Source organism: Primulina tabacum, chromosome 9, assembly GCF_025594145.1.
Source record: "Primulina tabacum isolate GXHZ01 chromosome 9, ASM2559414v2, whole genome shotgun sequence".
Lineage (NCBI taxonomy): Eukaryota > Viridiplantae > Streptophyta > Magnoliopsida > Lamiales > Gesneriaceae > Primulina > Primulina tabacum.
In genome coordinates, this window is record NC_134558.1 from 16,257,435 (window position 1) to 16,271,549 (window position 14,115).

Here is a 14,115-nt window from a genome sequence, read left to right on the forward strand (position 1 = left end):
AGGGAATAGGCAAGGGAATGGACCTCCACCACCACCACCACCAGATGCTGCTACTCGTGCTTTGGAAGGGATGGCTCGTCTCTTCGAGCAGCAGATACAGCAGCAGCAGCTACAACAGCAGTTACAACGGATGCAACAACAGCAGTTGCAGCAGGCGCCTAGGCCACAACACGACATTTATGATCAGTTCCAGAGGCTAGGGCCGAAGGAATTTTCTGGCACTACCGACCCTTTTGCTGCAGAGGGATGGATTCATTCTCTTGAGGTACACTTTCGCTATTTAGATATGGGAAATGCGGACCGGGTGAGGTGTACCACTTATCTGTCGAGGGATGACGCTTCTTTATGGTGGGAAGGAGCTGAGCAGGGTGTTGACCTTGCTACTCTTGCTTGGGCTTAGTTCAAAACGATATTCTATGAGAAGTATTTTACTGCTGATGTTGGAGGACGGCTGAAGAGAGAGTTTATGAACCTCCGACAGGGAGACTCAACTGTTGCTGAGTTTGTCAAGAAATTTGATAGGGGTTGTCACTTTGTACCCGTTATTGCCAGGGATGCTGAAGAGAAGCTTAAACACTTTATGGATGGTCTGCGTCCTACCATACGAGATAAGGTTATGATGATGCGTCCTGTGAATCATGCTACAGCAGTTACCTATGCATATCAGGCTGAGCAATCCTTGAAGGACATTGACTTTGAGCTACAGCGCAAAAGGCAACTACACCAAGGTAACAATCAGCCGAATAAAAAACCATATACGGGTCCTCCTAGACCTCAAGGGCCTTAAAAGACCCAAGGTACAGTCAAGAAGCCAGCACCACAAAAGCCACAAAATCCTGGAGCACCAAACCGTGCTGAGAGGCAACCATGCAAAGAGTGCAATCGTCCACATCTGGGAAAATGTGAATGGGGATCATTTAAATGTTTCTACTGCAAAGAGGCTGGACACAAAGCTAACGATTGCCCAAATAGGAAAGCAGCTACTACGTCACGAGCTTATGTTATGAATGCCGAAGAAGCTGAGGAAGAGGCAGACACTACACTCATCATGGGTAACCTAGTCATTTAACATTTTTATATTGCTTATTATTGCATTAAATGTTAAATTGGTTATTAGAATCGATTTGGGAACAAGATCTAACCTAGTGGAAATTAGGTTGCATGTTCTACTTAGTTGAATTTAAGTTATGCTTTTAGAAGCCATATGAAATGATGTTAATTTTGTGCCTTATTTTATGTAAAGGATGGTTTAATTCCAAATAAAATGTTTTGGGCCAAAATTTAAAGAACATCATAATAAAGGGGATTTGGGAGAATTTCGAAATTTTTGGGGATTTAGATGATAATTTTCAAATGTTAAGGGACCATAATGCAATTACAGAATTTTTAAAGGACAATGATTGTGATTTCCGAAATCTTCAAGGACTAAAATGAAAAATTTCGAAAATAAAGGGACCTAAAGGCCATTTCCGAATTCATAAGGACCACAAGTGTAATTCCCGAAACATAAGGGGCAAAATCAGAATTTTCGAAATAATTTAAGGATGTTATTGCAATAATTCAAAAGAATTGAGGGACTAAAATGCAATTTTTCAAGAAATGTTTAAGTTCGACACGCAATCTTCATGTAACTTTGGGAATTTAATGATAGTAAATCCTTAAGTTCCAACACGAAAAGATTTAAAGGACATCTTTCAACGCAGGGAGGATCATCATTCTAGGCGTAGCTACCTATGCATTGCTAGATTCAGGAGCTACACATTTTTTTTATATCTGAGACCTTCATCAAAAGACTGAATATTATTCCTCAAGATATGGGTTTGGGTTTCAAAGTTACTATTCATTCCGTTGATCTTATGCTCACGTCTAAAATTGTCAAAAATCTGGAGATTCGTTTATGCAAAGATGTGGTTCGGGCAGACCTTATTGTGCTTCCTATGCCCAAAATTGATATTATACTTGGGATGGTTTGGCTATCAGCAAATGGAGCTTCGATTGAATTCCGTCAGCGATCAGTATCTATTAGACCACCTAGTGGTAAATCTTTTGTCTTCGAGGCGGCAAGGAACAAGCAAATGCTGCACATCATCTCTTGTCTATGTGCGAGGAAACTTATTAAGCGGGGATGCCAAGCTTTTTAGCATGTGTCACTACCACACATGTTCCTATCAGTCAGAAATTGGAGGATGTTAATATTGTTAGAGATTTTCCTAGCGTCTTTCCCGAGGACGTTTCTGGCATTCCACCCGATCGCGAAGTGGAATTCTCTATTGATTTGATGTCGGGCACAGTTCCTATATCTAAAGCGCCTTATCTTCTTGCACCTGCTGAAATGAAAGAACTAAAAGATCAGATCCAAGAATTGCTAGACAAGGGTTTTATTCGCCCTAGTTACTTTCCATGGGGCGTACCGGTATTATTTATGAAAAAGAAAGATGGTAGTATGCGTTTGTGCATTGATTATCGAGAGCTTAATAGGGCAACTATCAAAAATAAGTATCCACTGCCAAGAATCGAAGATTTATTTGATCAATTGCAAGGAGCATCGGTATTTTCTAAGATTGATTTGCGATCTGGATACCATCAATTGAAGGTAAAAGAGTCAGATGTTCATAAGACAGCATTTCGCACGAGATATGGGCACTATGAGTTTATGGTCATGTCATTTGGGTTGACCAATGCGCCAGCAATCTTCATGGATCTCATGAATCACGTATTTCAGCCGTATCTGGATCAGTTTATTGTTGTCTTCATTGATGACATATTGATCTATTCCAAGAGCAGAGAGGGGCATAGCCGTCACTTGAGGATCACACTGTAGGTACTACAAGACAGAAAGCTATATGCAAAGTTCAGCAAGTGCGAGTTTTGGCTGGATAGAGTGGCGTTCTTAGGCCACATCATTTCTAGTGATGGCGTGGATGTTGATACGAGTAAAGTGGAAGCAGTGAAAGATTGGCCAGTACCAAAGAGTGTCACCGAGATTCGCAGTTTCTTGGGATTAGCTGGCTATTATCGCAAGTTTATACAGGGGTTCTCAACTATAGCGATACCTATGACAGCCTTGACAAAGAAAAATGCAAAGTTTATTTGGGGACCCGAGTGTCAAGACAGTTTCGACAAGTTAAAGCAAGCCTTAATATCAGCGCCAGTGTTATCTATGCCATCAGGGAAAGGGGAGTATGTTCTTTATACCGAGGCTTCTAAACTTGGTTTGGGCTCAGTTCTGATGCAAAACGACCGAGTTATCGCCTATGCATAGAGGCAGTTGAAAATTCACGAAAAGAACTACCCTACTCATGATCTTGAGCTTGCAGCAGTAGTCTTTGCACTAAAAATCTGGAGACATTACCTTTATGGGGAGAAGTGCAAGATATTTACCGATCATAAAAGTTTGAAATACTTCTTCACCCAAAAGGAGTTGAATATGAGACAGCGCAGATGGCTTGAGTTAGTGAAGGACTATGATTGTGACATTAGCTACCATCCGGGAAAAGCTAATGCAGTGGCAGACGCGTTGAGCAGAAAGGCAGCAGTTATCACTCAAATATCACTCCAAAAACCGTTGTAGTCCGAGATACAGCGGTTTGAGCTTACAGTGTATGCTAGGGGCGAGGCCCCAAATCTTGCCACATTGTCAGTCCAGTAAACTTTGAGAGATAGAATTCGAGATGGACAGTCCACTGATGAGAATTTGCAAAAGTGGAGAGCTAGGGATGAAGCCAAGGGCCGGAATTTATATTCAGTGGTGGATGGTTTAGTTCGCTATCGAGATCGTCTATGGGTTCCTAGTGACGATTACTTGAGAGATCTTATTATGAAGGAAGCCCATGACACACCTTACTCCATCCATCCGGGAAGTACAAAGATGTACAAAGATTTGCAGTTGTTATATTTGTGGCCAGGGATGAAGAGGGACATTTTGAGATTCGTATCCGAGTGTTTGACTTGTCAGCAAGTCAAAGCAGAGCAGCAAAGACCAGTGGGGAATTAAAGCCACTACCTATTCCCGAGTGAAAATGGGAAAATGTCACCATGGACTTTGTTGTGGGATTGCCAAAGGCCGTTAAAGGATTCAATACTATATGGGTGATAGTTGATCGTCTTACCAAATCAGCGCATTTTCTACCTATCAAGAAGACTTTCACCATGATTTAGTACGCCGACTTATATATTCGAGAGATAGTTCGTCTGCATGGAATTCCTGTATCAATAGTTTATGACAGGAATCCGAGATTCACGTCATCTATTTGGAAAAGTCTTCATGCAGCGATGGGGAGCAAGTTATTGTTCAGTACAGCGTTCCACCCTCAAACCGATGGTCAGTCAGAGAGAGTTATACAGGTTTTGGAAGATCTACTGCGAGCATGTGTTATTGATTTCCAGGGCAGTTGGGAACCAAAATTACCTCTAGTGGAGTTCACCTACAATAATAGTTTTCAATAATCAATCGGGATGGCTCTTTTGAGGCACTTTATGGAAGAAAATGTAGATCTCCTATTCATTGGGACGAGGTTGGGAAAAGAAGAGAGATTGGTTCGGATGTAATTGAGGAGACTGCCGAGCTTGTAGCCAAAATTCGGGATAGAATGAAGACGGCACAAAGCCGACAGAAGAGTTATGCGGACAAGAGACGAAAAGACTTAGAGTTTGTAGTGGGAGATCATGTGTTCGTGAAAATAGCTTCTATGAAGGGTGTTATGCGATTTGGCAAGAAAGAAAAACTTAGTCCAAGATTTATTGGTCCATTTGAGATCTTGGAGAGAATTGGGACACTAGCTTATAAAGTGGCATTGCCACCAGCACTTTCAGGACTTCACAATGTGTTCCACATTTCAATGCTGCGGAAGTACATGTCGAATCCGTCACATGTACTAAACTATGAACCTCTTCAATTAACTCCAAGTATGACATATGAAGAAAGACCTGTCCATATTTTAGCAAGGCAAGAAAGAATATTGCGAAACAAAGTCATTCCAATGGTCAAGTGGCTGAATCACTCAGAAGAGGAAGCTACTTGGGAAACCGAGAGGGACTTGAAGGGTCGCTATCCAGAACTATTCGGTAAGTTCTAATTTCGAGGACAAAATTTTAATCAAGGGTGGGAGGAATCGTAAGGTCCAAAAATTAAGACGACGTAATCCAAATACATGCAAATCTGGGAAATAATGGAAAATGAGTAATTAACTGATTTTAATTGCTATTTGATTATGTGAGATACATGCTTACATGCTAAATATAATTTTATTATCATCATGCATAAAATTGTATTTTTTAAGGAATATCCAAGTTGCAATCGAGGAACGGAGACCGAGGGCTGAAAAACGTAAAATGTTTTTATTATATAATTATTTTTAATTATTTAAAATATGGTTGATGGTTTTTCATATTTTTGAAAATAAGGGCTTTTGAGGTGATTTTATACGTCGGGACGTAAATTTTATCGGTGATGGTTTTTCAACTAAATTACGAGCTTTTTGGCAACCCGACTAATAAATTCACAAATTTATTTTAACAAAAACTTTGGTAATATTTTATTTAAATCCTAATTAGACTAATGGGCTTAATTTAATGGCTTGATAGGCCTAAGCCTAGTTAGCAAAATAATTAGCTATTTAAAACTATTTAACACATAGAAAACCCTACACTTTGCAATTGAAACTCATGCCTCCCTCACCCTATATTCTGAAATTCTCTCCCAACCACTCTACACACACACGGCACACATACATATCACATTCAAGGGGTTTTTCAAAGGTTCAAGGGAAAACAAAGCCTAGGTCTCGTCCCGTTCATCGTCGACAACGGTTTTTCGTGCGTATAAAACGCAAAGGCACACCATACATATCCTTTTCTCATCCATCATATCATATTATTGTTTTAATTATTGTATGCATGAGGAATATGATTTATTTTTCAGTATTTTCGGATTATTTCTTGCACACTTGTGAAAACATGATATTTTGATGCAAATTCTTAAAGTTTTTAAGAAAAAGGGGGCTGCCATGAACTTAGGTTGGAACCAGTGGTGTCTATACATGAATTAAAGCCCTAACTTACGCACCATAATCACCAAAGTCGAAGCAAGAACAAGCAAGACAAGCAACTCACCAAGGAAGCCGATTTTGCTGTCAAAAGTTTGGGGTGATCGGGTTCCTTGGTGTGAGGGCAAGAGAGCCATGGCTTGGGGTCAGGGCTCGGTCAGGGGTTGGTTGAGTCCAGGAAAGGGTCCTAACCACGTAAGGGTTCTTGTCTAGAGGGCTGGGAGGAGTCCTAACCCACTAGGACTCTTACCCGAGAAATCGCGCCTATGCGCGCTGATGTGCAGCAGCTCGCCTGGGGTCCGGGGTTGGTTTAAGGGGCTTGGCATGGGCTAGGTCGAGGGTTAAGGGTCCTTGATGAGCGCAAGGTACACTGGTTTGTCGCTAGAGGCGTCGGCTAGATCCATGAATGCACCAAACTTAGAGTCCAAACTTCATCAAACTCTCGGCCAGCATGGGGGTCATTGGAGGGGCCACGTTTTGGGTTTTTGGCTTGGGTTCTTAGTGGTCTAAGGGTCCATTAGGGTACTTAAAGATGTTGGTCAGGTTTTGGACAACATGGTTTGGGGGTAACTCGTGAAAATCGAAAGTTGGCTCGGGATCGAAGTTTAGGTGCCACTTCAGGGTTTTTAACTAACAAAATTCGAAAAACGGCTAACGTGGGTCGAGTCATGGTTCATAAGGGCTAAAATAATATAAAAAGACTAAATTTTGAATTTAGTAATTTTATATTAAAGTTTGGGATTTTTCGGGATTAAAACATCGTCAAAACAATTAATTATTGATAAATGAAAAAGTCTAATATTTAAGCTAAATAAAATTATGGAAAATTCAAGTAAGCTTTAATAATTATTTGGGACATGTCAGAGTCAAGAAATCAAGAAAAATGTCAGAATCGTAAAATGTCAAGTCCAGGGGTAAAACGGTCTTTTTACACCAAAAATTAGTAAACGTAATGGCAGTGCCCTAAATGCTGTTTTTATGATATTATGATTATTTTTAAATGTTTATGAAATGTTCATGATTAAATTATGATTTTTATATGTTTATGGGATTTTTATTATTTAGGGAAGACATTTAAAAGACATGTTGCATGCTTGGTTTCAAAAACAAAATTATATGTTATGCATGATTTTTATAAAGTGATGATAATAAGAAAATTTGAAGGAAGTGAAGTAATTGTGACTATTACGTGGTTACATTGGAGGTATCGTGAGGGTTATGGTCCCAGTGAGAGCCCGACGATCGTACTTCCCTTGTTACCATTGAGGATATGAGGATATGAGGTTTGAGGTAAGAATGGGAATATCGTGAGGGGAGAAGGCCCCTGAGGGAGCCTATTTATGGTAGAAGGCCCAGATGGAGCCCCGACGATCGTATTTCTATTCGAAAGAGGATAGGCCAAGGCTCAGTTGACGGGTGAGAGTGTTGCTGATGTCCCCGCCGCCCAGTACTGTGGTTACATGTAGATGGATCCATCGACTTTTGAGGTTTGAGGAAAGTCACAATTAACGATCTGAATTCAACAAAGGAAAAGGAAAAGGAAAATTGTTTATGATCATGTTAAAAAGGTTTTATGTTATGTCATGTTGAGGAAAAAGAAAATGAAATGTTAAGGTTTATGTGATGCATGTCATGAAAATGTTTATGCTTAAAGTTTATAAATCATTATGAAAATGTTTCTAGGTAAAGTTCATGCATCATAAAAAGGATTATGAAAATGTTCATGTTTGAAGTTTATGCATCTTCATGAAAACGATATTTTAAGTACAATTACTTTTCACTATTATATGTTGGTTGTATTACGTATTACTTGCTATAAAGATGATGGTGTGTTGAGTCTTTAGACTCACTAGGTGTGATGGATGCAGGTGAGATTGAGGGAGGTCTTGACGGATGATTTGACGGGGCTGAAGGCGCACACAACCCGAGGACCAGCGCTTCTATTTTTTCGCATTTACGATTATGAATTATAATTTATGTTAAAGATTTTAAGACTATTTATTTATGCTTTTTGAGAGATTTTTGAGTGGTTTAGTATGGGCTATACTTTTCAAACTTATTGCTTTTTAGGTTGGGTAAAACAGTTGACTATTTCATTTTATGACTATTGCACTTGATTTTTAAAAATGTTAGTTGGTTGGTGTTTTATTTTAAAGTTTAAAATATTTTATAAAAATATTTTCATGTGGGAAAGGTATATGGCCGAAAAATTGAGTGTTTATTAAAAAAAAAAATTCTAGTACTTTTAAAGCAATAAAAAGTGTAGTCGTTTCAATCTACTTGTATTGACGAGATCCGGGAAAAAGAAAACATATATGTGAATATCATGTTAATGTACGAGATGAGATACGATGTTCATATCTAAATATGGGGCCTTATCAACCAGATATGTTGGAGTATCCAGGTACAAAATTTGGAAGCCAGAATCGTCGTTTTCAGAAAAAATGGTTTCAGAAATTTTATTGGTTGGAATATTCGCCTTCAACAAATAAGGCATATTGTTTCTATTGTTTTCTTTTCCTGAATGATTTTAATTCATCTAATATTTCAGCGTTGGTCAATGAAGGATTTGACAATTGGAAAAGGGTAAACCAAGGAAAAACATGTGCTTTTCTTGCCCATATTGGTTCTACAGCCTCTTTACCTCATACTAGGTGTGAGAGAAGGGCTGGAAATTTGACGAGGCCCTAACAACAATTGATAAAGTGATGCATGCACAATCTAAAGAGGAAAAAGAGAAAAATTGTCTGCGTTTGAGCACCTCAATTATAGCTGTTCGTTGGCTAGCACTTCAAGGTTGTGCGTTTAAAGGTAACGAATAATCTCTATCTTCATCTAATCATGGAAATTTTCTTGAATTGGTGAAGGCTTTTGCAAAAATGAATACAGAAATTGATGAAGTTGTGCTTTAGAATGCTCCAAAAAATGCCCAATATATCGCTCCAGAAATTCAGAAAGAGATTTTACATATTATGGCTAATAGAGTACGACAGATGGTACGTGAAAAAGTTGGAGAAAAATACTTATGTATTCTTATTGATGAAGCCCGAGATATATCTAAACGAGAGCAAATGGCCATTATATTGAGGTTTGTGAACAATCGTGGGATTTTGACAGAAAGATTTTTTGCCATCAAAAGTGTTAGTGACACTACCTCAATGAATTTGAAAAATGAGATATCAAATGTTCTTGTTCATCATGATCTCCATGTTAAGAAAATCAGAGGCCAAGGATATGATGGTTCTAGCAATATGCGTGGAGCGTGGAATGGACTTCATCATGATCTCCACTTTTTGAACATCGTTTACAACTGACATTGGTTTCTGCAGCTAAGGATGTTAGTGTTATTTGGGAATTATTTTCTCATTTGGACAATATTGTTAATATTGTCACTTCTTCTACTAAGAGCATTGATGAATTACAAAGTGCACAAAGAAATGAAATTGAGTATATGTTGGCAATTGGAGAACGTGATTTTGGAAGTAGTGCAAACCAGATTGGTAATTTACAACGAGCAGGAGCTACTTGTTGGAGTTCTCACTATGATTCGGTAAAAAGCTTGATACGTATGTACACTGCAACTTGCAAAGTTTTTTAAGTTCTCAGTGATCATTCTCCAAATGGAAATGCTAAGGCTGAAGTTCGGGGGATTTACAGAAATATGGCAAGCTTTGAATTTGTGTTTATTTTGCACTTAATGCATAAAATTATGAGAACAACATATACTCTTTGTCAAGTTCTTCAAAGAAAATCTCAAGACATTTTGACTGCTATTACATTTGTCACTACTACCAAAAATAGCCTTCAAGAATTTAGATAATGTAGGTGAAACGAATTTCTTCAGGAAGTTAAAGTTTTTTGCTCAAGAAATGAAATTGATATGCCTGACCTTGATTGTCTATATAAGATTGGAAGTTCCTGTCGGCAAACTACAATAGATCATCATTACCACTTTGATGTTTTTAATGCAGCAATAGATTTCATTTTGATGGAGTTAAATACTCGGTTCAATGAGTCATCGGTGGAACTTCTTTCTCTTAGTACAGCTTTAGATCCTAAAAATTCATTTGACTCATTTAACAGTGATGATATTTGCAAGCTTGCAACGAAGTTTTATCCTGGAGATTTCACAGATCAAGAAATTGTTGCTTTGGAGTATGAATTGATAAATTATAAACTTGATGTGATGCAGAATTTAAAGGTTTCTACACTTGTTGAGTTGTGTCAGCAATTGACTGAAAGTAGACAGTCAAATGTTTACGTTATGTTGACTAGATTTTTCATCTTGTTTTGACATTACCTGTGTCTACCAGCACTACTGAGCGAGCTTTTTCAGCAATGAAGCATCTGAATACGACAGTTCGCAATAAAATGGAGGATGACTTTCTTGCCGATTATTTGACACTCTATAATGAACGAGATTTAGCTAAATATATTGATGAATTTTATGTTTTAAAATCAAGTAGGGCACAACTTTGTTGAACGATAAAATGTAATTTTTTTAATAATACATAACTTATCATATTGAGTTCAAGCCCCCCCCCCCCCCCCCCCCAAACTCTTATTCCTGGATCCGTCTGTAATGCCCGAATTTTGATATAATATGGCAGTAGTTGTGATGGTTCTTGGCTTTACGATATGGTATGAATGGTAATGATGTTATAGAATTGAATAGATAATGGATGGGTAGAATCAAAGGTGGAATTTGAGCTAAATAGGTAATAGAAGTGCAGAAACGGTATGAAAAATATGGCACAAGTTGTGTTTTTTAGAATAATATTTTGTATATTGATCCAATTGATGTGAGGCTACTTTCATTAGAAAGATAAGACATAAGGCTATAACTTTCCAGTTTTGAGTTTTGTTCAAATCATTAGGGAAGATGAGCCAAAAGCGCCCCGATGTGTGTCGTGCGTATCGTCGTTTCTACAATGACACATGTTGGGAGATTGAGCATAACTTTTTACTCAGACCTCGAAATAACATGAGGCCAATTGGAGATGCAAGCCAAGACATAGGGCTACAACTTTCTAGTTCACCACTTTTCCTAATTCTGAAAGGAAGAGGCGTTTCAGAAGCGATCTTTGTAGTGGATGTGCTCAGAGTGCGCGCCCGGGCGGGAATTAATGTGCGCCCGAGCGGGTCTTGTTCGGGAAAAATGGTGTTTTGGCCGAGAGTTCCGCGCTCGGGCGGAAAAAGATGTCCGCCCGGGCGGCCAGCAAATTTTAAAAAGCGTGTTTTCAAGATTTAAGTGATATAATAGAAGAGTTGGTTCACTTTTCCCTCATTTCTCTCCTCACTTCTCGATATTTCACTCCAAGGGAAGCTAGGGTTCTCTTTTTCCTTCATTTGTCCCTTTGATTCTAGCTACTTGTTGGGTTTTTGGAGTAAGAGCAAGAGCATTTTAGGTTCAAAGAACTAAGGTAAGCTTGTGAGTTTAGTTATTGTTGGATTTTGGTGTTGAGGAATTTTGGAGATTGTGATTGTGTTGGTTTGAATTTAAAATGGAATTGAAGCCAATGGCAAAGTAAAGGAGCTAACTCTTTAGCACGCATGTTATGTGTTTGAAAAAATGATTCAATAAATGTTTTTATGGCATATTACGGTTAAGAAATTTACGGATCTTGATTCGAAGCAGTATCGAATTAATTATGAATTTTGAACAGAAACTACTCTGTTTTGATAGATGATCAAAGTTCTTGAGTTATAGTAGAATTCAAAGGTTCAAGACTTCTGACCTATACATTTCGATCTTCTTTTGGTAATATTTGAAAGGTATGTTACGTCGGTAACATACGAGGTAAAAGTATCATTTTTTTTTAAATTGAAAACTCTATGGCTCGATGAACTATTGGTGATTTAATGATGATTGTTGTATTGAGATGAGTTGATTATGATATCGAAATGATGATATTGATTTGCATCATTACATTGCATATTGAGCCACTTTTTGATTCAGATTTGATATGGCGGAGTTCGCCTTGATTTATTGATTTGTTGGACTTATGGGGCTATAGTTGAGTATGCATAGTGTATGCGGAGGTCGCTGATATGGCCTGAACACTCTCTATAGGTGCACCATAGTCCTGGGATTGTAGAACACAGCACCCCACCCTGAGCGGATGAGTCGGTGGATGTTGCTGGGTGATTCTATTCCCTTGGGTACCCTATAACCAGATGATTCACTTGATCTTGAGATTTATTGATAGCCCACAGCTTCTGATCATGCATTGCATTATATTGCATCTTTATGAATTTTATATGAGATATTTGAAATTTTAGTTCTCATATGTTATTGATTGTATCATACTGGGTTTATACTCACCGGCACGTCGGCTACCTCTTGTTTTCATGTGCTTGACGGTAGGTGAGGCAAGGCTTAGGATGCCAGAGTCCAGCTCCAGGCGAGGAGATACGAGTTAGAGTGGGATTCTCGGATCTTATGAGCTATGTGATGTTGTTTGGATTTCTTTGGTTCACTACTTTTTGTTGGCATGTTGAAAATTATATTTCAAACATTTGAGACCATTAAATTATTTTGATGATGTTTATGTGAATTTGTGAACCACAAATTATGTATTTACTAAATCATTTGGTTTCTTACAATTATAATTATTAGTATTAGATATTGGACCCGGGCCCCCACATTAGGTGGTATCAGAGCATAAGATATTTGGGAACACTCGAATGGCTTGATCATATGATATATTTGCTAGCATTTTCATTGTGCTATAATGTAAAATACATGATCATAATTAAGATATTATATTGTTGAACTTTATTCGAGATTTTTGAGATTATTGAGTCTCGAGAACAAGAGATGATTGATATAAGATTGAGATGATTATGATATTGTGATTTATCTATGTTTGATCTATTGTATATCAGACATGGCTGCTCGTGGTAGAGGTCGTGGTAGACCTAGACAGAACATACCAGTGGCACAAGATCAAGGCAGTGTTACTCATACTCAGATGGATATAACTCCGACTCCGATGGAGATACTGTTAGCCAGATTTCAGCCTTTGCACCCACCGATGTTGAAGGGTACAGAGAATGCGTTAGAGTGTGAGAACTGGTTGGAGAATATGAATCAATTATTTGAATCTCTAGTATATCCAGATGATCGTAGAATCAAATAAGTTGTTCATCAGTTATTGGATGTTGCTAAGGGTTGGTGGATAATGACCAAGAAAGCTTTAGAGGGTCGAGGTACGATTGTTACCTGGGATATTTTTAAATCTGAATTTTATCAGCGTTTCTTTCCTACCTCTTACAGGAAAGATAGGGGAGCCGAGTTTGCAAATTTAAAGCAGGGAAATCTGAATATTGAGGACTATGTTGCCAAGTTCTCGAATTTACTGAGATTTGCTCCTCATGTAGCATCCGATGAAGAAGCTAAGGCCGATCATTTCATAAATGGTCCTAATCCTGATATATTTACCCTGGTTAATACTGGAAGGCCTAAAACTTTTGCTGAGGCTCTTGATCGAGCCAAGGGAGCTGAAACTGGAGTCATTAGGCAGAGAGGTTCTCAGTAGTCGCAACGACCCCAACAGCCACAGTTCCGATAGCAGTTCAGACAGGGTAATAGTGGCAACATAAGAGAGCAGTTTAGGGCTAGAGGCAAGCAATTTAAGAGGCATGGCAGTAATTTTTCGAGTTCTAGTGGATCGAGAAAGTCTGGTTCAGTTCAGAGCACTGGTTATTCAGATCTGACTTGTGGTCAGTGTGGTGGTAGACATTATACCGATCAGTGTAGAGGAATCTCGGGAGCTTGCCACTTGTGTAACCAGGTGGGACACTATGCTCGAGTGTGTCCTAACCGTGGCAGTTATATATCTCAAAGTGGGGAATCATCGATACAGACATCTCACCAAAATCGCCAGACTCCTACAGTTCATTCCTATCTGCAATCAAATCGGACAGATCAGAACAAACAGAGTGGTAGCCACAAGGTAGGACAACCACCTAGACAGCAGCCCCAAGTTTTTGCACATATTGAGGATGAGGCACATAATGCTCCAGATAATGTCATTGCAGGTAATTGTTTTCTCTCTGGTCATCCTGC

The 14,115-nt window shown here is 38.6% G+C and overlaps 1 protein-coding gene across 1 annotated transcript; it reads left to right on the forward strand.

Moving 5' to 3' along the window:
• The first annotated feature begins 8,411 nt into the window (after positions 1–8,411).
• On the forward strand, positions 8,412–10,338 carry LOC142556946 (uncharacterized). The gene is made up of 6 exons (XM_075668430.1): positions 8,412–8,448; positions 8,596–8,630; positions 8,957–9,284; positions 9,374–9,544; positions 9,644–9,708; positions 9,889–10,338. Exons 1-6 carry the CDS (start codon positions 8,412–8,414, stop codon positions 10,336–10,338), a joined length of 1,086 nt encoding a protein of 361 aa, XP_075524545.1.
• Positions 10,339–14,115: the final 3,777 nt, after the last annotated feature.

Excerpts from the sequence above, each read along its gene's own strand:
- LOC142556946 (XM_075668430.1), top strand. The coding sequence starts at position 8,412 with ATGGGGCCTTATCAACCAGATATGTTGGAGTATCCAG. Across the intron at positions 8,449-8,595 it reads AGATATGTTGGAGTATCCAG|CGTTGGTCAATGAAGGATTT; the intron begins GTACAAAATTTG and ends CTAATATTTCAG. Across the intron at positions 8,631-8,956 it reads GATTTGACAATTGGAAAAGG|AATGCTCCAAAAAATGCCCA; the intron begins GTAAACCAAGGA and ends GTTGTGCTTTAG.